The following is a 24,289-nucleotide window of genomic DNA, read 5'->3' as shown; positions in this document are numbered from 1 at the left end:
ATTTTATTTAAAAAAATTAAGGCAAACAAAAGGTTAAAAAAAAAAAGAAAAAAAAAAAAAAAAAAAAAAAACTNCAGTGGCGCACAGCTGTGGCTTTTGGCAGTCGACACCTAAAACTACTTTAATTAATTAATTATATAACTTTATTTAATTTAATATTAAGAAATAAATAAAAATTTCCAAAGCATCATTTTTTTTTCTCTCTAAACACTATGATTTGCAAACTTTAAGGAGGCTTTAATTACGTGACACATGGTCCTCCACACATTATCGTGCTAATATTTTTATTTATTTTTTTAATTCTTTTTATCAACCATATCTATTTTTTTCTAGAACTAAATCAATGTTTTAATTTTAAATTAAATTTGGTCAATTTTTTTTTTTTTTTTTTATATAAAAAATATAGGATAAAAGATAAAATTAGCTTTATGTTATTTTAATATTTTTTTTTATAATTAAAATAAGAGAAATCTATCATTTTTACCACAATATAATTTTTTAAAAGTTATGTTGTGATAATTTAAGGTTTATTTGATAATGATTAATTTTAGGTAATTAAAATATGTTTAGATGAAGTAATTAATCCAAGTGAAAGGCGTGAGGGTGGGACCTACGTGGGTGTAAGTGGTGTGTTTTAATAATGATTCTAATCCACTATTTTAGCAATGGATCTAATCCATTTATTCAATTTGGGAGTTCAGATTAAATTTCTTTCCGTAAGGAGATTCCAAGTTAGGTAATTAATGACTAATTCAAATGATTAATTCAATGTCTACTTTACTCCTATTTACTTATTTTTATGAGCCCAACAAGTATTCATAATCAAACTATCAACTAAACCAGTTTCTTAATCGAGGATGTTTCGTTGCTCGAGACTTAAACCAATGCTATTGTAAACTATATACTGTAAAGATAAGAGCATATAAGATTCTACGTCGGTTGGAGAGGGGAACGAAACACTCCTTATAAGGGTGTAGATACCTTTTCCTAATAGATGCATTTTAAAACTGTGAGGCTGACGACGATACGTAACGGACCAAAGCGAACAATATCTGTTAGCAGTGGGTCTGGGTTGTTACAAATAGTATAAGAGCCAGATATCGGACGATGTGCCAGCGAGAACGTTGGGTACCCAAAGGGGGTGGATTTCGAGATCCCATATCGGTTGGAGAGGGAAACAAAACTGTTAAGAATGAGATAGAAAATATAATTGGGAAGGTGTGTATTATCATTGATATTGATATCCTTTAAATAGGATACAAGCTAGTACAAATGAGGAAAATATAAAATAATTAAATACTAAAATAAAATAAAATATACTATAAATCTAACCATAAATGGAAGAATATTAAGATATAATATCTAGGATATATTCCATAAATAATATATCTCAACACTCCCCCTCAAGTTGGAGAGTGTATGTTAATCACGTCCAACTTGTCTTTAACTTGTCTTTACGGTAGGTCAATAACACCCAAGTTGTCTTTCACTCTTGTCTTCTCAGTAATGAAAATATCCGTAAAAAAAATAGACCGCCTTTGATTGGTTTGCATTTTTAGACTTTCAAGAAATTATTGAATTTTCAAGAAAGATGCAAGACTCAGAAATAGACCGCAATGATTGACTCGAGGATTGGTAACTTGTCCCATTTAATTTGATTTGGAACAAGTGAATATCCTCCCTGATCACTTCTCGGTCCATGCATAAATGCTTTAGAAATAGACTGCAATGATTGACTCGAGGATTGATAACTTGTCCATTTAATTTGATTTGGAACAAGTGAATATCCTCCCTGATCACTTGTTGGTCCATGCATAAATGCTTTAGTGGATAATGACACCAAGATCGGTGCTTTGGATCACTTGAGAGGCTGTGAAAGAAAATACGAACATCTTGAATTTGTCACCTTAGAGCTTGGTGAGAAATTTGAAGATGCTTATAACGTATTCTTGATATTGGATGATTGACGATGGTAAAGACTTCACTGATTGGTTAGGGTTTGGCTTTAGGTAATACTCCCCTTGGACTCAGAGTCCAAGGGGGTATTAGGAATACCACGATCGATGCTTTGATATTAGGAATATCAAGATCGGTGCTCTGATACCATGTTAAGAATGAGATAGAAAATATAATTGGGAAGGTGTATATTATCATTGATATTGATATCCTTTAAATAGGATACAAGCCGGTACAAATGAGGAAAATATAAAATAATTAAATACTAGAATAAAATAAAATATACTATAAATCTAACCATAAATGGAAGAATATTAAGATATAATATCTAGGATATATTCCATAAATAATATATCTCAACAAAAACACCTCTTATAAGGGTGTAGAAACCTCTCCCTAATATATGTGATTTAAAACCGTGAGCCTGACGGCGATACGTAACGGGTCAAAATGAATAATATTTGCTAGCAGTGAGCTTGGACTGTTATAAATAGTATCAGAGCCAGACACTGGACAGTGTGCCGAGAATGATGGGCCCCCAAGGGAGTGGATTTCGAGATCTCACATCGGTTGGAGAGGGAAACGAAACACTCTTTACAAAGGTGTAGAAACCTCTCTCTAATAGATATGTTTTAAAACTGTGAGCCTGAAGGTGATACGTAATGGGTCAAAGCAAACAATATTTGCTCGCAGTGGACTTGGGCTGTTACAAATGGTATAAGAGCTAGACACCGGACGGTGTGCCAGCGAGAACGCTCGACCACCAGGGGGGGTGGATATCGAGATCCCACATCGATTGGAGAGGGAGACGAAACACTCCTTACAAGGGTGTAGAAACTTCTCCCTAACAAATGTGTTTTAAAAACGTGAGCCTGACGACAATACATAACGAATCAAAGTGAACAATATCTAATAACAGTGGGCTTGAGCTGTTACAAATGGTATCAAAGCTAAACATCGAACGATGTGCCAGCAAGAACGCTGGGCCTCCAAGAGAGGTGGATTTTGAGATCCCACATCAGTTGGAGAGGGGAACAAAACACTCCTTACAAGGGTCTAAAAACCTCTCCTTAACAAACATGTTTTAAAACCGTAAGCCTAACAACGATACATAACAAGTCAAAACAGACAATATCTATTTAAGCTGTTACACTGCAAATAATGCTTTCAATTCGTACAAATCGTCGTATCTACAATTCCGAAAACAAAAATAGAAAGACATCCCAAAACTTTTCTAGACAAGCCCCATTAAACTTTTCTCTGTCCCCTCGCCCCCTCCAAAACATTCTTAGCTTCTATCACACAATTGAACCTCGAAGAAAGAAGAATATATACCGTAGCTAGTCAACATTGTTCTTCAAAAAATATAAATTTAAGACTCGGAATATATTACACGTCATCCTAATAAAAAAAACGTAAGCCAAAGAATAATAACAGCCCAACAAAGAAAATCCCCATAGTACAAGATTATATTATAAAAACCAGCTGCATAATATATGATGTCACACTTACATTAATCAATGATTAATTAAATTTGTTTGAACATTATAAGATTCAACCATATGGGTTTTGATGGATAGCCAATCAGAATGTTTGATTATTTAAAATTATTGAAAATAAGGAAAGCAATAGAACGTTCGAGGAAATCTGAAAAGCTTAAACAAATAAAGAAAGGCATAAAAAAATATCTTAGAGAATAAGTTAATATAAAATTGGGGAAATAATTCATGTTTTTCTATTTTGTCACCTTTATGCAGAGAATAATGAGAATATAAAATAAGAAAAATAAAATATGGAAAGCATTTTATGGAGATATTCATAAACAGATACAGCCAATGGAGTTCTCTTTTAATAAAATAATGTAAGTCTATAATGTTGGTGACGGCTCTACATTTGATTGATTATTATATTATTCTTTTTGTTTGAGTTTTATATTCTTTAATCAATATACCTAATGAAAACCATATCGACTCTAGCTAATTTAGGCTTTTCAAAAAAAAAAAAAAAGTAAGAAAAAAAAAGTAAAAACGCTAGCTAGCTAGGAGGAATTCTCGTTAGTGGGAACGTTGTAGATTTATCGATTTAAATACTTAACGAGATTAGTGATGATTATAAAGTTGAGGAATGGGAAAAGAGTAGCTATGAGATCGTTAGTGTAGATTGAAATTCTCATTCTCGTTGCATTCACTTTCTATAAAAAATAATAAGGCCAAAGAGAGATTCGAAAGAGTATAGTTTTTTTCCCGACCCATATTCCTTTATGTGATCAACATAATCTTTAGGGGATGAGTTAGTATATCAAGATACGCTAAATTATGGTGTTGAAGGCGAGTATAGGTAGGATGTTTGTGGACTCTATTTACTTAATCTATTTTTGTTGATGTGAAATTTCCTGTCTGTCGTATCTTGATATGTTTATGAATTTGATTAGGTTCTAGAGGCAATAACTTTGCACTCTTGTTTTCTCGAATGATTCTAGATAAGTAAATCAATATATATTTACGATCTTTTCCATCTGTAATTGATGTGAAGCTTTATTCATTGTAACGCGAAAAAAAAAAAAAAAAAAAAAAAAANCGTGATCTGAAGGGAATTGTCACAGAGGAATGGGTTGTCCCGGGGCGTCAGTCCAGTTTTAGTCTTTATTTTTGTATTCGCATTCTTTTTAAATTTATTTTCCAAACGGTCTTGTGACTGTGTCTATCGTTTGAAAAACTTTATTGAAATTTGATGATTTTCGCTACTGCATATTTAAATCTCTTGTGCATCTGTGTCGTGTCGTTAGTCACTGTCCGTAGTAAAATATTGGGCTGTGACATTCATATTCTAACGTCTTAAAGATCGTAACTTGATTTGACTGCACAACCTATGTGAGATCCCACATTAGTTGGGGAGAAGAACGAAACATTGTTTGTAAGGGTGTGGAAACCTCTCCCTAACAGACATGTTTTAAAAACCTTGAGGGAAGCCCGAAAGGAAAAATCTAAAGAGGACAATATATGCTAGCGGTGGGCTTAGGCTGTTACAAATGATATCAAAGACAAATATCGGGCGATGTGCCAGCAAGGAGGCTGACCCCGAAAGGAAATGGACACGAAGCGGTGTGCCAGCGAGGAGGCTGACCCCAAAAGGAAATGGACATGAGGCGGTGTGCCAGCAAGGACGCTGAGCCCCGAAAGGAAGTGGATTGGGGGATCCCACATCAGTTGGAGATAGGAATGAGTACCAGCGAGGATGTTGGACCCCAAAAGGGGTGGATTGTGAAATCCCGCCTCGGCTGGGGAGGAGAACAAAACATTATTTACAAGGGTGTGGAAACCTCTCCCTAGCAGACACGTTTTTAAAACTTCGAGAGAAAGCCTGAAAGGAAAAGTTCAAAAAAGACAATATCTACTAGCAGTGGGTTTGGTCTGTTACAACCGGGGTTCAGATAATGCCAACTTATTCATTTTTATCCCAGTGTCCACTTCTCCCAAATTTGCTATCAGAGTTCTAGTATTAACCATGTTTATGTTTATGTTTTTGAGCATTAATCTTCCAACACAGACTCAATTTGAACAGACCTATCTAAATTTTTTCGAAAAGTTTGTAAAAGCATACCTGGTTTTTCTGAGCCAACTTTATGGATATTGCTGAATTCTCGTTATCTGCAAATGACATGAGAACTTGTCATCTAGAGAAGATAAATTTTCCTAAAAAAAGTTAAGAGAAAGAGAGAGAGAGAGAGGGTTATGCCAAAACGATGATGAAGGTCACAAGGCAACCACATGGCTCACCAGTCTGCTCCAAACATTTTCTTAAGGCATGCTCTTCTCTTTTGCCATCTCCACCAATAATTGGCCAAAGGAAGCCATATAATATATGGGAAGCACTGTCAATTATCTACAAAGAAAGAAGCACGCATGTCATGATCCCAAGAGCATTCACACCCTCCTAAGCTACTCAAACTTCAGTAATAATTTAGTCTTTTAATGTTGTTTATATAACTTGAGTTCATGAAGTTGGTGCTATGTTTATACACCTAAGTTTATGAATCTCAAACCACAACTCAAAATTTCAACACCAATTTTGCAAGCTACACGGACTCAGGCTTGTTCAAATCATGATCTAAACATTCCCTAAGAATTTAAAGGGTGCTTTTGTGGTATAGAACAAGATAACTTCATTCAAGGACAAGTATTTCAGTATAAAAAATCTGTTAGTATTTACCATGTCATGACCCAACGTGACATTATTTCATACATGGAACATATCGGTTAGTATTTCCCTTCTGGGCTACCCCTCAATGTTTTAAAATGCGTCTGTTAGGGAGTGGTTTCCACACCCTTATAAAGAATGATTCATTCTCCTCTCCAACCGATGTGGGATCTCACAATCCACCCCTTGGGGGGCCAGCGTCCTCGCTGGCCCACCGTTTGGTGCCTGGCTCTGATACCATTTGTAACAGCTCAAGGCTACCACTAGCATATATGTCTTCTTTGGGCTTTCCCTTCTAAGCTTCTACTCAAGGTTTTAAAACACGTATGCTAGAGAGAGGTTTCCACACCCTTATAAGGAATTCTTCGTTCTCCTCTTCAACCGAGGTGGGATCTCACAATATTACCGATTCTGTATTTAATATTTTATAATGGCCCACTCTAGACAATTTGAATGTATCCCAATTCACTTCTCTCACCAATCGTCCTTTTCAATCCTGTTNGGTTTTAAAATGCGTCTGTTAGGGAGTGGTTTCCACACCCTTATAAAGAATGGTTCATTCTCCTCTCCAACTGATGTGGGATCTCACAATCCACCCNTGTTTTAAAATGCGTCTGTTAGGGAGTGGTTTCCACACCCTTATAAAGAATGATTCATTCTCCTCTCCAACCGATGTGGGATCTCACAATCCACCCCTTGGGGGGCCAGCGTCCTCGCTGGCCCACCGTTTGGTGCCTGGCTCTGATACCATTTGTAACAGCTCAAGGCTACCACTAGCATATATGTCTTCTTTGGGCTTTCCCTTCTAAGCTTCTACTCAAGGTTTTAAAACACGTATGCTAGAGAGAGGTTTCCACACCCTTATAAGGAATGCTTCGTTCTCCTCTCCAACCGAGGTGGGATCTCACAATATTACAGATTCTGTATTTAATATTTTATAATGGCCCACTCTAGACAATTTGAATGTATCCCAATTCACTTCTCTCACCAATCGTCCTTTTCAATCCTGTTTCTTCTGTGGTTCAAATTCAGAAACGTGACAATAGCTTTGACATCATTTGCACTTGTACAAAGAAGAACCTTAAGAACTGACCACTTCAATAGCACCAGGACGCATCTTATTAACATGGTTATGTTTGAACCAAAATCAAAGTGCACCTGGACCAGTTTGAGATGAGCTGATTATTAGAAGAGCTAAAAATATTATAGCTTTTGATCATGATTGGCATCACCATCAGCATCACTATCACCATCATGAAGGTCTCATCATAGCCACCAGTGACTTTAAAATATAAATGCGAGAGACTTTTTCAAGTATCTTTCTTTTTTCTAACCTTATATTCTAGTTGAATATAAAGGTGCTCTGCTTATGAGTAGCTAATGAAACAATAATTGAAGAAATAACTAAATCCACCTAGTCATTAGAAAAACATTATTAATCAATCCATCTTAAAGCTATGATTAATAGACACAAGTGGGAAAACGTGGATTAAGGTGAGGCATAACAAAAGTTGATACCCACACAATTAGAGCTTCTAAAATGGTGTATAAATATGGGGAGATAGTGGGTTTGAACCTCCCAACACAATCCTAAGAGGGTTTTTCAGTAGAGGTTTCCTCTGTCAAAACTATGGTGATGAAGATAGCTGATGAATATAGGCCACAAGTTGTGTCAAACACAGAGGTAAATAGAAATTTGGTTGTGAGAGAATATTGTGAAGAGAGAGATAAGGTGTCAGTGGAGAAGATGGAGAGGCAGTGTGATGTTGGACAGAAAGGGAAGCCTTCTATTTTCACTGATCTTCTGGGTGATCCTATTTGCCGCATTCGCCACTTCCCTTTGCACGTCATGCTGGTAAATACAATATACATATGCCATCAACTAGTGAAAATGATGCACTTTCTTGTATATGTTTAAAAATGGTACGTTTTGATTATATAAATGCATATGGGAAGGTTTCCTTTAGGATACTTAGTTTCTCATCATGTGTTTTTTTGGGAATTGTGTGAAAGGTTGCAGAGTATGGCGAAGCGAGAGATATCATTGGAGTTATAAGAGGATGTATCAAACATGTGACAACAGGTCATTCTCATCATGTCCTTAAGCTGGCTTATATTTTGGGCTTAAGGGTCTCTACTAATCACAGGTTTCTCTCTCTCTCTCTAATATACTTCCTTCATCTTAACATAAGAGTTCAATCTCTCTACTAGAGCTGTCTCTTTCATCATTTCAGCTAAGAAGTTTATCTCGTCTAAACGTGTTCATAGAGCTTGTAGTTTGAGAACAATTTTCTAAGAATGGAACTTAAAAATGTATTTGAAGGTCATAAAAATTTAGAAATGGGTTTGATCCCTTCAACAGAAAAGCACGGGAAGCACTGTGTTCCCACAACACAAGGTGGAGAAACAAAAGTGAGAGAAATAAATAAATAAAATATGGATCAGGTTCCACCATAAAGTAAAGCAAATGTCTCGGTATCTAGGAAAAGTAAGAGCCAAAGCTTTTTATGTGGCCAACCATTTGGCTTGCAATTGGACACTTGTATAGAGGGAACTAGCTTACCATTCAATTAAATATAAGACACCATGTTTGTTCTCTTTGTTCCTTCTTAATACAAATAAATATTCCTTCAACTTTAAGCACACTTTGGTCCACAAGAATTTGCTTAATCCTGACAGCTTTGGTCCACAAGAATCTACCTTCTTTCTCTCTCTCTCTCTCTAGATATTTCTCATATCATTCTACCTGCTCTAGTCAAAGAAGAAAAGTTACAGCAATACCCAGAAATTCTAAGCATTTATTAAACGCTCATGCTATGCAGGAGGCTCGGAGTTGGCATGAAACTAGTTAAGCATCTAGAGGAGTGGTGCAAACAAAAGGGTGCGGACTATGCATATATAGCAACAGACTGCGCCAACCAGCCTTGTATCAACTTGTTTACACAAAAGTTCTCATACACAAAATTCAGATCTCCCACAGTGCTGGTTCAGCCTGTCCACGCTCACTACAAGCCAATCGGCTCGGGGATCGCCATTGTCCGTATTCCTCCACATGTCACTGCTAAAGTTTATCGCCATCTCTTTGCAAATGCGGAGTTCTTCCCCAAAGATATCGATGCCATCTTGTCCAATAAGCTTAACTTGGGCACTTTCATGGCGGTTCCCAAGAAGCTGCTCCCTAAATGGGACCCTGAAACAGGGATCCTCCCTCAGAGTTTTGCAATCTTGAGTGTGTGGAACACTAAAGAAGTTTTCAAGTTGCAGGTGAAGGGAGTGTCTAAGCTAACTTATGCATGTTGCATGGGGAGTAGATTGTTGGATTCATGGCTACCATGGCTGAGATTACCTTCATTTCCAGATGTATTTAGTCAATTTGGAGTGTACTTCTTGTACGGACTATCCATGAGAGGAACTAATGGGTCACGTCTCATGAAATCTCTGTGCACATTCGTGCATAACATGGCCAAGGACGATGTGGGATGTGGGGCGGTGGTGGCAGAGGTAAGCCAACAGGATCCTGTGAGAGTGGCCATCCCCCATTGGAAGAGACTTTCATGGAATGAAGATTTATGGTGCATCAAGAAGCTGGCAGATTTGCAGGAGGGTGAGTGTGAAAGATCTGAAATGTCTGATTGGATCAAATCTCCACCGTCTTCAGCAGGGATCTTTGTCGACCCTCGAGACATCTAAGTATCTTCCTTTCTTCCTTTCTTTTCATTCTTCTCTCCCTCTTCAGTACAGAAAATGACAAAAATCTGCTGTGCACTGTCTTAAAGTACAAAAGGAATGTTCATAAATCTCTAGCATAGTCTCTTTCTCTTTTTTTAAATACTCTTCAGTCAATGACAACTGACAGAAGCTAAGCTAGCTTACACTTTTTAAGTCACATTCCAATCATTGATCTTGAACAAGTTCTTGAAGTCAACTGATAGCTAATCCAACAAGTGGGGGGGAAATTGCAAAGTATCATTGGAATTCTGGCTTGCTAAGCTAGCTTACACTTTTTAAGTCACATTCCAAACAACCCCTTGGCTTGTTCGGCTGTTTGAGGAACATAGTGTTTTAGCCGCTAAGGATGACTATGATTCTGCAAGGCGTTACAACGGTAGACGTGAGACAAAGACAATGCATTTATGTCTAAATTGTGATATTTCAGGATGAACTTGAATTGGGTGTTTCAATTAAAAACAAACCGTGTCTTCAGAAAAGTTGTATTCACCTTGAATGGTTGTATGACTATAGATGTGTGTGGCCTTTTATCATTTTGACCCTATAAGTTAAAAAATTTCGTTCTAAACAACATTTTCTGTTTACATGCACTAAAATTTTTTCATGCATTTGTTAGGAATCATGACTCTCACAATGGTATGATATTGTCCACCTTGAGCATAAGCTCTCGTGGCTTTGCTTTGGGCTTCTCCAAAAGGCCTTAGGAGATTTAGTCCTTACTTATAAACTCATGATCATTCCCTAAATTAGTCAACGTGGAACTCCCTCCCAACAATCCCAACAATCCTGAACAGCACCTACCATCCATTACATTATTTTACCCTCTTTCAGTCTTCTTCTGCTCTTTATTTCTTAAGATTCCCCCTTTATTGAGAAATGAGAGAAAAGTATACAAATACTGTGAGATAGAATTTTTATATATAAGATATCGATCAAGAAAAATAAATTATATAAGACCCTAGTGACCTGTTTGAGAGCCAAATTTTAAGCATGCACTCTTTTATAGGATTAGATCATTGTTGATAAACCTATAGCTTAGAGTTTTAAATACACTAACAAAGGGTAAACAATATGCTAATGAAGTAAATCAATAAACAAAGATACTGCATGCTAGCTTGTACAAGTGATGCACTTTTTGAAAACTGATACATGATATTAGGTAAGCTTACTGGAACCCTAATGTAAGGTACATAGCATTGGTGAAGGGCATTTCTTGTCAGTTACATTCTACTACCAAATAAACAATGAATTTATTTGTAGGGACCTAGATAAGTCACCTTTAATTTGGGCTCACCCTATAGACTTAAAGTCCCTTTGCATCTTTGTGGATGACCTCTAATGAACTGGGGCAATACAGTATCAATGAGACTAGAGGCTACAAGTACATAGGAGCATCCTTTGACAAAAGAATCACTGTAAACTGATCATTAAATGACTTATTGAAAACAAAACAAAGTTATACGTTTCAATCTGTCAAACCATTACAAAGAAAATCAATATACTGTGAGATCCCACTAAGAGGAGAACAAAGCATTCTTTATAAGGGTATGGAAACCTCTTCTTAGCAGACGCGTTTTAAAAATCTTGAGGGAAAGTCCGAAAAGGAAAGCCTAAAGAGGACAATATCTGCTAGCGGTGGATTTAGGCTGTTACATATACTCCTAATGAAATCTACATCGTAGTGTCCCACCCTTTTTGGTTGAGTCAGCCACCTACACAATTCTCTAGTAACATGACCAGTTTAATCCATTGAATAGATAGGAGATGGGAAATTCTTAAGCTTTTTAATCTCTATTATTTACAAATATATATACTTCATTACAGTGGCAAATAAACAGAAGTTGTAGAGTCAAGATGTGGTTATTCAATTTTAATTTCCTAAAGTTAAAGTTATTCTGTCTTTTCTGTACTACTATAAACTATATGCTTAAAAAATAGAAGAAAAAAAAAAGGAACTGTTCTTTCTTTTTTCCAGATATCACAAGGTGACCACAAAGGCTTGGGAACAAGGTCAAGAGAAATGAACTTATATGACCATGACGATGCTGCCCTCTTTTGTCATCCCCAAGCTTTCTAGCTTCTAGACTTCCCATTAAACAAATCCATAGGCCCTTGAAAACATGTTGTGCCTTCAAACCAAACCTACACCTATTTGTTTGTTCAAATAAAGCTAGAAAGAATGTCTTCCAAGTTCAAATTAGCAAATGCTTCTCCTATAAAATAATAACAAGGTTAATAAATAAATGCTTGCGGAGGGGAAAAAAGAAGCAATTCACGTATCACTCAAGTTAAATCAACCATTAGACCCAAGTACTTAAAAGATTTTGGGTTATGGTACATTATTTATTGAAAATATACACAATAAACATATAATGGCTCCATGTAAAGTTCGAATAAAATGTAACTTAACTAATTAAAAAACAACAACCATGAAATTTCAACTTGGATAACACATTATCTGGAGACGCCATCTTAATCGGGTAGTTTGTGGAAAGTCTTATTCAAAAGGGAAACACACTAGTATAAATATTTTAATGTGGACACACCCTCTTTAATTGTTATCGCAGATTCGCAATTTGTTACCAAGTAGTGAAGCAATATTTAAAAAGCACTAATTTATTAAGGTACTTGCAGTAGAATCGATAACCCTTTACACTTCTAATAGCCCCCACCAAGCACAATTTGAAAAGTGGTTCAAGACACACTAAGCTGGTTAACTGAACCAAAACAGGGGGAATTGGCAAGTGGCAATCATCAAGGCAGAAGAACCAAAAAATAGACCATTCGCCAGACTTATCAGAGAAAAAGTGACAGAATCAGAAGCTTACAACAATCTACAAAATAGGCTTTATAGTAAAGGCATCCAAAACTAATCGAGTGCTACATACATGCAAATAATAGGAATCAGTGTGCCCTTGGTCCCCTCCACAGAACACACATAAAATCCAGTTACAAATATATACTCGGGGAACAATATCTCATAGCCGATCTACCATCACAATGTAAAAGCTAATTTAAATGCATCCAGGAATAGAAAAATATAACAATAGCATAGAATCCAATAATGACTATAGGTCTAACATCAATGCCTTACCTTACAAATGTCACTGCCTTTGTCACTGCCTCTGCCTTCGAGAAGTAGGACCACCCATAATGAATCCCCACACCAACAGTTCAATCACATGGTTTTGAATTAACATAATAACAAACTATAATAAATCCAAGGAACAAAAAGGAATCAAATGGTAATATAAAACTGTGTTCTATGCTGAAAAATATTCTTCTCTTATTATAACATAAAAGTAGGTCAATTATATACCTTAGATTAGTGGGTTTTAATCTAACTTAATTAGGATAAGTTCAATGGTAATGAACATGGAGTTCCAACATAATTGTTAATTTCTCATAATAAAAACGTTGACGAAAGTTCTTTAACCATATTTTACTATATTATAACCTACCAAATTGCACGAGTTCAGTGATGGGTCAGACAACAACTCCTGCTTCACCATTAGACTAAAGCAGATAAGTTTATCTCACAACCCTCTCACAATAGAGTGGTAGTGTACCCTGTAGTACCATCACAGCTCTGATTGAAGTTGGTAACTAATAAATGGTAAAAAATAATTTGATTTTTTAAAAAAAAAAAACTTGAACATTTTGCTAGAATAAAACTTTCTGCGACAACTGAAGCTGGCAAGGCAAGTTCCAGGTTATGGAAGATGAAACTCAGAATAAAAGGCATTGACAGAGAAATTGCATATTTACGTTGGTAAGGATTCAAACATATTGTATCATATTTGATTCTTAATATGCAGAAGCGGAAAACAAAGTAAGAGATTGAACATAAAATCCCAAGCGTCATATAAATGAGTTCTAGGATGACAACAGATCTTGCAAATAATCTTTGCATTTAATAATTGCCATCATGTTGGTGATTAAAATGCATGGTTAAGACGAACAGTTGGGAGGAGTGCTCCTTTAATGTTCAGGAAAACATGATCCAGGCATAGATAAAACAGAACTTGTCAAATGGTCACATGTTAGACGCCTTAACAAAGCTTGAAAATTTGGAGGACTCATTTGTCAGCAGAGCTTGGGGGCTTCCTTGTTCCACCTGCCAGAGAGTATGAAAAAGATTAGTTTATAAATGTGCAAAAGCTCTAAATTCAGTTAATAACATCAAATGTTAACTATATTCTGTCATTGATTAGTGGGTTAAGTACATTTTTTTTCTTGATAAAACATCAGCAAGCACCTGTGTCTGTAAGGGAAGAATAAACAACAACTTCCACAACTATGTTTTTCAAGCTGATAATTAACATGTCAAGGCTTGCTCTTCTACAGGTTAATTGAATTTCCTCTTATCTTTCTAGTGTTGTGGGCCAGGATCCAATTTTAGGTTGTAAATAGCCCTGAACCCCCAAAATTTTAAAATCAAACCTATAATCATACCAATAAAAAAATTTACTGCTCTCGTGTATTAGCAAACTATCCCGATCTTGGCTAGGGGGAATAGCATGGTACTTTTGGTGTAAAGTTGAATGGAAAAACTTGTTATCATCATTGCTATCTTCTAATAAATTCATTCTGCTGCTCCAATGAGTGATTTACTTATAGAGGTTTGAATTTGCAAGCTTTTAGAATACTAATGAAGTCCTTAGTTGAGCATTCTTGGAGTGAAGACCGGAGAGTCTTTGATATAATGCACGTAACAACCCAGGTCCACCGCTAGCAAATATTGTCTTCTTTGGGCTTTACCTTTCGGGCTTTTCCTCAAGGTTTTTAAAACGCGTTTGCTAGGGAAAGGTTTCCACACCCTTATAAATGGTGTTTCATTCTCCTCCCCAACCAATGTGGGATTCTCACAATCCACCCCCCCTTCGGGGTCCGTCTTCACTGGCACTCGTTCCTTTCTCCCATCGATGTGGGACCCCCATCAAATCCACCCCCCTTCGGGGCCTAGTGTCCTCACTGGCACATCGACTCGTGTCCACCCCCCTTAGGGGGAACAACATCTTCGCTGGCACATTGCCCGGTGTCTAGCTTTGATACCATTTGTAACGGCCCAGGCCCACCGCTAACAGATATTGTCCTCTTTGGACTTTCCATTTCGGGCTTCCCCTCAAGGTTTTTAAAATGCGTCTGCTAGGGAAAGGTTTCCACACCCTTATAAATGGTGTTTCGTTCTCCTCCCCAACCAACGTGGGATTCTCACAATGCATCATTTAGCTCCAATACTACATCAATTACTCCCCACCCAAAGAAAACTCCATAAAGGTTATTTCACCATTTCCGAAAAGAAAAATATTCCTTTGCAGGTACACTAAAACTAAATCTCCCGCAAATTTTTTTGCTCATTGATGCTTATATCAGCATGTGCATATTTTTTCATTTACTCTACTTAATTTCCTCGTAACCTTTGAGGGAAGCTTTGCTGCCTCACTGTCGTCAGTAGAGTGACTGTGTGAGGAATTCTTAACCAAACCAATAGTTAGCCAAGCACATGCATTTTTTGTTCATCTGTAACGTGCTACAAGATTCTTGCCTAATCAGGAAGAAAAAGGATACTCATCTAATCAATATAATTCTACAAGGTTTGAACAAAAAAAGAACGTGCAAACCAAAATAAACATATTCAAGAATAACCAACAACTTAGAAATAAATATAGAGTGGAAAAAAGATATAAATAATTCTACAGAGATGAGCAAACTACGCATATTTAGAATTCCACAAGCAACAATCAGGGAAAAAAGGACATGCAAATTTGTTCATAGATGTATATGTGCAAAAGTATTATTTCATGAAATGCCATGTTCATTAAGATATATTAAAATGCGAGGTTGTATACCAGGATCCCATAGTCAAGAATAAGAATATCATCCATGTTTAAGACGGTGGAAATACGATGGGCAATCGTGACCACTGTTATCCCTCTGCATTCATTGGATATAGCATTTTGCAGCAATGATGCTGTCTGAGTATCAACGTTTGCCGTGCACTCATCCAAACAAAGCACCTGAAAATATTTATGTCAGGATCTCCTCACAATTAAGCATCCACATATACAAGCCCCAGAAGTTTTAACATAAGCTAAAATGAGGAATACTATGATTTTCCTCTCTTTTTTTTGTTCTTGTTCTTTTTTAGTAAGAAACATGCACTTTCTATAACAAGAATGAAAAGTACAAAACGGAAGGGGCCATGGAGTTACATATGATAAAAAGTTAAATGTTACTTTATCACACACTACTATATGATAAAAAAAAGTCTAATTTTCCTCCTCACCTTAGAGGACTTGAGAAGTGCACGTGCAAGGCAAAGAAGCTGTCGTTGCCCAACAGAAAACGTTAACCCAGATTCCTTAACATGAAAATCCAATCCTCCAGCTGCTTCAATTTCCCTCTTGATATAACATCTTTCAAGAGCTTCCAAAATTTTTTGATCGTCATACAAGTGGAATGGATCCAGATTTTCCCTGCGCATTAGGAAAAAATATAAAGACAACTGAACTAAATAAGTCCGAAATTTCAGAGTTGAAGGTTAAATAAGCACAAACTTCTAAAGGAATTGTTCAATCTATTTCAAATAGGAATAACTGTTAACTGATTAAATTAAATTGAAGAAAAAAACATAAACAATATTTAGGACGAAAGCATTTCATTTAAGCACCTTAATGTTCCTTCAAACAAAAATGGAGTCTGAGGAACAACAGCAAAGCGCGTGCGTAGATCTCTAACAGGAACTTCAGCAATATCTATCCCATCCACCAGTATGTGCCCGGCACATATTGGCATAAGGCGGAATAGAGAATTCAAGATACTAGACTTTCCAGCACCTGTTCTACCAATTATGCCTACCTATTAGAAAAAAGAGATGATATCAATAAATATAAGCAAAACACAATGCAATAGTTTAAGAATATAAACCAGGCAGCTAGGAAGCGGTAGGAAAAACAAGATAAAAGCAGAAGTTTTCATCCCAACGAGCATCCATCCCTTTATCCGTCTTTATTTTTTTCACACACCTGTGCTCCTCCCAAGATTGTAAAAGAAATATCACGAAGTGCTGCTGGCAAAGATGGTTTATATCTCAAAGTAACATTTTGAAATTCAATTCTTCCTTGATATGGCCATTCTGAATCTAAGCATCGGCATCCATCCAAATCTTCTTGAGGAATGTCAATATACTAAAAAAAATGGACATAAATAAAACATAAATTACTGAATAAATTTTCTTGAATTTGCACAAAGAAGAAGTTTTTTATTCATACCTGAAGAGCTCTTTCCATAGAAACCATTTCTTTCTCTGTTTCAGTAAAACTTGTCAAAAAGTTCCCCAACAAGGAAACAATTGGAGCAGCATATGAAAGTGCCAGTCCAACCTATCTAGCAAACAATGTAGATGCTAATTAATCACTCTATTTCATAACATTGAAAAATAGAATTATAATGTTAAACCACCACCAAACTTGATGGGTTACTCCCCTTCACTTGTGTGCCCAGAAATGACCACAAAGCCCGACAAGAGGAGGAGATGACATTACAGATTTGAACACAAAAATTAATGTTTTGGTTCATGTTAAATCACCACCAATCCAAAAGTTAATAGGTTATGAAAAACTTAATCTTATATCAATACTTCAACATATACCCTAAGAAGAGAAATAATAAAAAAAGAGGATAAGAGATGCATAATCTTTGTATATATCCACTGCAACCACTTAGCAAGATGGGCCTCACTTTAACTTTCAAGTTGCATATGCCCAAAGCGCAAAACTCAATTGGTCGCAATTACAATATAAACTCCCACTTCATTAGATGAGAATCCCCACCCTCTTCAAAAACTTTATCCTTCTTAATCTTGAGCCCGGAAATGACCTCAAAGATTGAATTATATGCTTGACACTGCACTAAAGTTAACATCATCTTGTCCATTGACCAAATTTTAGGTTTTAAATAAATAAGAAAGTCAGATCATACCAGGCCTGGTGTACCAAAGTTTATTGAGAGATTTCCTAGAGATCCAATAACAGCCGTAACCGCAATAAACGAGATGATCGAACCTGCTAATAACTGAAAGTAAAAGCTAATTACTACAACAATAAAAAAAGATCCCAACTACTTTCATCCATACCCTGGTCAAATAGAAAAACTGAAATCGACAAAAAAAAAAAACGCAACTAAAAAAAAAACTATACATACAGAAAGGTTGTTGACGTAGTCCAGAAGCTTGGATTCCATATATTTCTACTACTTTATTTTAGCTTTTAGATTAATTAATTAATGACTAATTCTTTTGTTTTGGGCTCAGAATTTCTGCCCAGGTTTTGACAGTTAAACAGATAGGTTCCCCCTTTATATCTGATAGTATTTAAACACTGTATTTAGGCTGTAAATTTGGTTTTTTCACATCAATAAAAAATGTTTACATCAGTTGTTACGGAGGCTTAGACTACAAATGTTGCATATTGGATACAGCCTTGATAGATGTAGATCTACTTATTAGAAATGCAATCGATTGATTGTGTGTTTGAAAAAGATATTAGGTCATAAACACAATGCTTTTCATTTAAGTCTACCTGAAGTCGGAGGGATAGCCACAAACTTGCTGTTGTTTCTGAGAAACTGGTTTGTTGATACAATATGATATGCTTTGTGAATCTTGTGAAAAAGAAATCCTGTATCAATCAAGTTCTATAAATAGAAAAATACTAATGCCAAAAGTAATTAGTTGAAACAATTTTTTGAACTCAGAACATCCATCAAGACTAAATAGCATCAATGCCTCAAGAAATTATGAGATATCGAACACCAAATCAAGATATTATTTGATACCATGCACTCAAGAATGATTTGCAACATGATAGAGAAAATTTTAAACGCCATAAGAGAATGGTGACACTTGCAAGTCATGATGTATGTGAATTTCTAAGTGAATAAAGCTTTAGCGTAATGCCTGTATGAAGATTACGCATCTCTTGCCCTTGATTCATAATAATTTCACTCGGCCAAATTTTTTCTTAGAATTTCTTACAATCCTAGAACCTGCTAAAAGGTTAAAACTTAAAAGTAATGGCTAAATAACCGTTAAATTGTTAATGGAGAAATGGCTACTAGCTGTCTCTCTAGCTAAATAAAAACTACTAACTTCCTAAATCAATTTCACCAAGAAAATTCAAGCTATAGCTTCCATTGTTTCTGTTATAATTGAAGCTTTTCTTTTCTTCTTCTTCTTCTTCTTCTTTATTTTATTTTATTTTGTTTAATTTTTGTATTCACTGGTGGCCTTATAAGTAGTAACAGGAAATAACTATGATTGAACGTGGGACCTTGTTAAGGATATTTAGTAATAAATTATAGTTTACCATATATATTATATTTGATATTTTATTATAAGGCAAATATCTAATATTTGCCTTATTACCCTAGGTATCTTTCCATTTATTACTATTTCCATATCCTTCTAATTTGTTTGATTATAAATAAGATAACTTTCACACCATTTAGGTGTGGGGGATTAATCAAACATTCTTATGGTATCAGAGCCCTTTCGGTTTAACAACCTCGATCCTTTCTCATCTATGGCTTTTGAATTCTCTAATCTTCTTCTCCACCACCCCTGCTGGCTTTGACGCCGCAGGGGCAGTCTTCATGGCTGCCGCAGGCGGAGCCGATTGATTACTCTTCGGCTCAACCCTTTTGACCTCCAAATCATCCTTCGTCATACACTGTACATACAACCTCACCTTTTCCAAACATAGCCTCTTTCGTTTTCTTCCCAATTTTCCCTTCATCCTTCATCCTTCACAGAAACTCTAATCAATCTTAGAATCTTCATCAGCGTTCTCTTCGAAAATATATAAAATCTTGATAAGCCCATCGACCTTATGCAGAGATTTACCTTTGGAATTGGGCGTCGCACTGGCCTCTTCGCCAACCAAGTTGCCGCCGCCCTTCTCGCCAAAATTGGCTCCTTCACCCAATGTGGAGACTCTTCCTGCTGCCCTTCTTGCCATAATTGGCTCCTTCGCCCAATGTGGCGACTCTTCCGGCTTCAACATTATCTTTGTCCCTTGCTCTAGGTTTCCCCTTCTACTTCTTGGGGTTAGACATATTCTCACCAAAGCCAAGGTAGCATCGTCGCTAAGCGACAATCCCTCTTCATGGGTTAGACATATTCTCGTCGAAGCCAAGGCAGCATCGCCGCTGAGCGGCGATCCCTCTGCAATTTTCGATGACCAATAAAGTGTTTCTCTACGCCTCCTCTGAACCAGGTTGTTGACATCTTCACCAAAAGTGTTTCTCAACCACTTTGAATTTTTCAGATCCAAGCTTCACGTTCGTTCAAATCCGACGCTCAGCTTGCGGTGGGGTGTTAAGGATATTTAATAATAAATTATAGTTTACCATATATATTATATTTGATATTTTATTATAAGGCAAATATCTAATATTTGCCTTATTACCCTAGGTATCTTTCCATTTATTGTTATTTTCATTTATTACTATTTCCATATCCTTCTAATTTGTTTGATTATAAATAAGATAACTTTCACACCATTTAGGTGTGGTGGATTATGCAAACATTATTAGACCTCCCTAACTTAATAGATTAATAAGATTGAATATTCAAGTAACAGTTTTTCTTAGAAACTTTATATAGGATACAAAATACCACCTCACACTTGAACGCTCTAATAGTTGCAGACCCATCAAGAATCTCGGTAAAAGAGGAATATATGGGAGAACGGGAAACACTATCGAGCCGTCTCAATTCCCGAGCTGTGGACCTGTAAAAGAACTGCAAAGTTTTTAATTATGCAAGCAGAGGTCAAATTCTAGCTCTCTTGAGTACAATAATGTTATAAGCTAGTGAATAAAGAAGACAACACAACAACTTAAATAGCATACAACTCCGAGTAGGAAGAATTGACGACTAGACGCGTTCCCCTACCGTACATTCTGAGATATTACAGATCACAGGCATAGACATGATTCTGCTGAAACATCATACACTTAGAAGATACAATAAGAAACTAGACATCATGAAAGTAATAAAGTAATACAACACAAGGAGTTTGGCATGCAACAGGCATGCGGCCATGGGCAACACGCCTTGGACAAGCATGATTGTGACACATTGCTCTAAGGCCTAAAAGGATCAGAAATATCTACGTCTATCAATTGGTGCTGATTCCTTGTGTAATTTATTCCCTAGCCTATTTAACCTATCTTTTGAAATATGCATCTGTTAACTCAATATTCTATTTTAACATTATAATCTCTCACAATTTTCGTTTCCGAAGGCTCCATAATTGGGCTCGTTACTCAGCTAGTCAACTGCCTTTCTTTGCTATTATTTGAAGCATCTAATTAGAAAAAAAAAAACAANAAAAAGAGGAAGTTGAAAGCATGGACAAAGCTTGGGAGGAGGTATGAACTGTGACTCACTACTTCCATTTGGGTGTTCCCAACAAATTTTTTTTTACAACTATCTTTTTTCTATTATTATTGTTAACAACTGGAACCAATTACTATCCTAGTTTTTATTTGAGGCTACTTTTCTTTGCCTGTTTCATTTTTCATGTGGCCCTATCTTGTTACTCTCATTACTATAGCTATTTCCGCATCCCCAAGGAAATAGCATTATCTGCTTTGCTAATGTATATACACTTCGACAAAAGGATTAAAGACAGCCATCAAAATTAAAATTTGAGTATTGGGGTACAATGTAATTTAGCTAAAATGATATTTGATGCATACCTGAAGTTTACTGTAGATATACCCGAATGGCAGGAGCAACAACAAGAAGAACACCTAAACAAATAAATATAAGCGTTGAAACAATTTTTATCTAATAATGGTTTTTTAAGAAAAAAGGAGTTTACATCCATCAAAGTATTAAGAAATTTGGTAGGCACCTGTACATATGAAAGGACTATTGCAATTCCCAACAAGCCAACAAAATTTGCTAGGAGGATGTTGAGGATGAATGGAAGAGAATCGTCGATAGTATAGAGATCAGAAGACAACCTGCAAAAAGAAACAATTATTCGAGGCATGAGGAGAAGGGAGGAGTTCTATGTTTCTCATTGTCCTCAACTAACCTGTTCAGGATTCGTCCGCCTGGTGTTTGATAAAAAAACTGAATAGGTGCATGAATAAGCTTATTCAACAATGTATCATGCACCTTTACTGCAGCTTGCAAGCCACCAAATGCAAATGAGAATGCTCTCAGCAAAGTAAAGAATGAGTTTATTATGCAAAAGATGCAAAGAGTAACCTGCAAAAATTTGTAAGGCATCAGAAAGAAAAAAGATATAGGCAAGCCTTAACAATACAAGGCAAACTTTCAAGCACTTCTACATGAAGATAGTTTGCCTGTGCAAATGAAAAAGGTTTGAGACGATGAAAATATTCTATGACATTCCCAAAAGAGATATGTACACAAGTGTACAAGTTTAACCTTAAGTAGGAGAAAGTAAAAAAGATAATAAAGGACAAGACAACTAATGTATTTACAAAAAAACATAACTGTACTAATCTAACAACTATAACACTCCCCCCTCAAGCTAGAGCATAGATGTAAATCATGCCCAACTTAGTAGAGAAATAATCTATTTGTGAAGATATCTCCTAATTGCTCTCCAGTCTTCACATATCTTGTGGATACCAAACCTTACTGAATTGGGTTCTGCTAACAAGTAATCAGCCTTAACAAATTACGAGTTAACCAACAATTAGATAAAGGTTGTAACAGACTGCTGATTGGTTCACCAAAGTGAGAGCCCAAGTAGATAATCAAAAAGATTATTTCAATTATGGGAGGAACTACAGCTAGAGATTTCTTCAATTTCAGTAATTAACTACTATTCTACATAGCAATAATTATTTGATCAAGACAAATAAAAATACAGAGAAGTGTAAGTGCTGATTACTAGGTAAAAGGTTGTTGGACTATCCATCTGACTTCTTCCTGCGGCGTCAACCCAAAAGGAAAGCCAAAGATCATTCCCGTTGCGTGAGGCTTGCATTAAAAATGCTGAAATGCATATAATGATTGTAATGAACCAACCACAAAATGCTGCATAGTTCCTGGAATTGTTGCCACCAAATATTTCAAAAACTACCGACGATAATTAATAAATTATTACTAAAATTAACTTAAAAAACCATTTTTTGAATTGCTCTGTTTAGTGAAGCTGAGTAAACTGTTAATGCTTACTTGTATACACTGAATTGAACTCTGCCCTCTTTCCGCATCTCATCATCAATAGTCTCAGTTACTCCATTTGGAGTATTCATGTCATTTTTCTCATCAACCAAATGTTTGTGAGTATCAGTTCTCTCAATTATTTGGCCGTTTTGTCCTTGAATACGTACGGTTGTATCAAGTTCATTCGACTTGGAAAAAGCAACATAAGATGAACCCGACAAGTTGGATGGATTTCCAACCCACTTTAGCTTTCCTTTATCCATTACAATAACCATATCAGCAGAATATATTGCCTGTGGAAGATGGGGAAAAAGTTTCTGAGAATGCCTTTGTTAATATCAAAGTAAATCGAATCAATATTTTATTCTCTCGTAATCTCAATGAGTACAAAAGGGTATTGATTAAATTAAATAGAAGAGCAGTCAAAAGGTGAATGGGGTAGAGACAAATCACAGACCTTAGTTCAAACAAAAATACTTCCCAACATTCTGTCTTTAATTCTGATTATGGTTGGAACAAAACCAAAAATGTTTCTTTTAACCTCTATTTTGCTGTGCAACAATCCAATTTGTTTAAGGTTGAAGAAGAAATCCTAATAAGACCCCCAAAATGATAGTCAATAGCATCAAAGCAACCACGAGTACAGAAATTCAAGGGTAATTCAAAAAATTCAGAAATCTGAAATTCCTTGGTTAATTAGGATTAGGATTGGTTTGCTTAGTCAATTCAATGGTGAATTAGAATAAGAACTCGTTTGTTTTCTAGTTCTCTATAAATATAGAATTGCCCTTCTCGTATTCAATAATTTTTTATTGAGAATAAATATTTGATTGTTTCTTGGAAAGAATTCTCCTCTTATCCTCTTAGACTACACCAGATATCCTCGTTTACTTATCGCTTATGCTGATTCAAAATGATCTTTATGTGCCTGTTTTCAAGTAATCAAAGAATGTTCAAGGAAACAACCTGATGATTATGGGTACTAAGTATGCGTGTTCTTTTCTGTGCCAAAGGACCCAAAATGGCATTACGTAATATCCAATCAGCAACTTGTGCATCTACGGCACTAAGAACATCATCAAGCATAAGAATATCCACTCCATGATAAAGAGCCCTGTGTTGCAAAAGTCAAAATGATGTTTTATAAGAATTAAAAAAAAAAAAAAAAAAAAAAAAAAAAAAAAAAAA

The 24,289-nt window shown here is 35.9% G+C and overlaps 1 protein-coding gene and 1 pseudogene across 4 annotated transcripts in view; one reads left to right on the top strand and one right to left on the bottom strand.

Annotated features, from left to right (window-relative positions):
- The first annotated feature begins 7,116 nt into the window (after positions 1-7,116).
- Positions 7,117-9,982, top strand: LOC111788505 (annotated as a pseudogene).
- A 3,644-nt stretch (positions 9,983-13,626) lies between these two features.
- The window catches only part of LOC111788042 (ABC transporter C family member 13), a 24,187-nt gene continuing 13,524 nt past the window's right edge, over positions 13,627-24,289 (bottom strand). For 3 of the 4 annotated variants that reach the window (XM_023668179.1, XM_023668180.1, XM_023668181.1), the window contains 15 exons: positions 24,068-24,215; positions 23,111-23,394; positions 22,824-22,980; positions 21,993-22,168; positions 21,807-21,918; positions 21,649-21,702; positions 20,564-20,686; positions 18,465-18,563; positions 17,866-17,958; positions 17,157-17,267; positions 16,911-17,072; positions 16,556-16,743; positions 16,172-16,361; positions 15,735-15,902; positions 13,627-13,999 (listed from right to left, as the gene is read on the bottom strand). In XM_023668179.1, the coding sequence (XP_023523947.1) occupies positions 13,919-13,999; positions 15,735-15,902; positions 16,172-16,361; positions 16,556-16,743; positions 16,911-17,072; positions 17,157-17,267; positions 17,866-17,958; positions 18,465-18,563; positions 20,564-20,686; positions 21,649-21,702; positions 21,807-21,918; positions 21,993-22,168; positions 22,824-22,980; positions 23,111-23,394; positions 24,068-24,215 (2,146 nt within the window). In that variant the 3' untranslated portion in view covers positions 13,627-13,918. Of the gene's footprint in view, positions 14,000-15,734; positions 15,903-16,171; positions 16,362-16,555; positions 16,744-16,910; positions 17,073-17,156; positions 17,272-17,865; positions 17,959-18,464; positions 18,564-20,563; positions 20,687-21,648; positions 21,703-21,806; positions 21,919-21,992; positions 22,169-22,823; positions 22,981-23,110; positions 23,395-24,067; positions 24,216-24,289 lie in introns of those variants that run through there. The other variant, XM_023668182.1, reaches the window with a different exon arrangement.

This window comes from Cucurbita pepo, chromosome LG02 (assembly GCF_002806865.2).
Source record: "Cucurbita pepo subsp. pepo cultivar mu-cu-16 chromosome LG02, ASM280686v2, whole genome shotgun sequence".
Classification (NCBI taxonomy): Eukaryota; Viridiplantae; Streptophyta; class Magnoliopsida; order Cucurbitales; family Cucurbitaceae; genus Cucurbita; species Cucurbita pepo.
The sequence above is the reverse complement of the archived record's forward strand: the minus strand, read 5'-3'. Positions and strand labels throughout refer to the sequence as shown.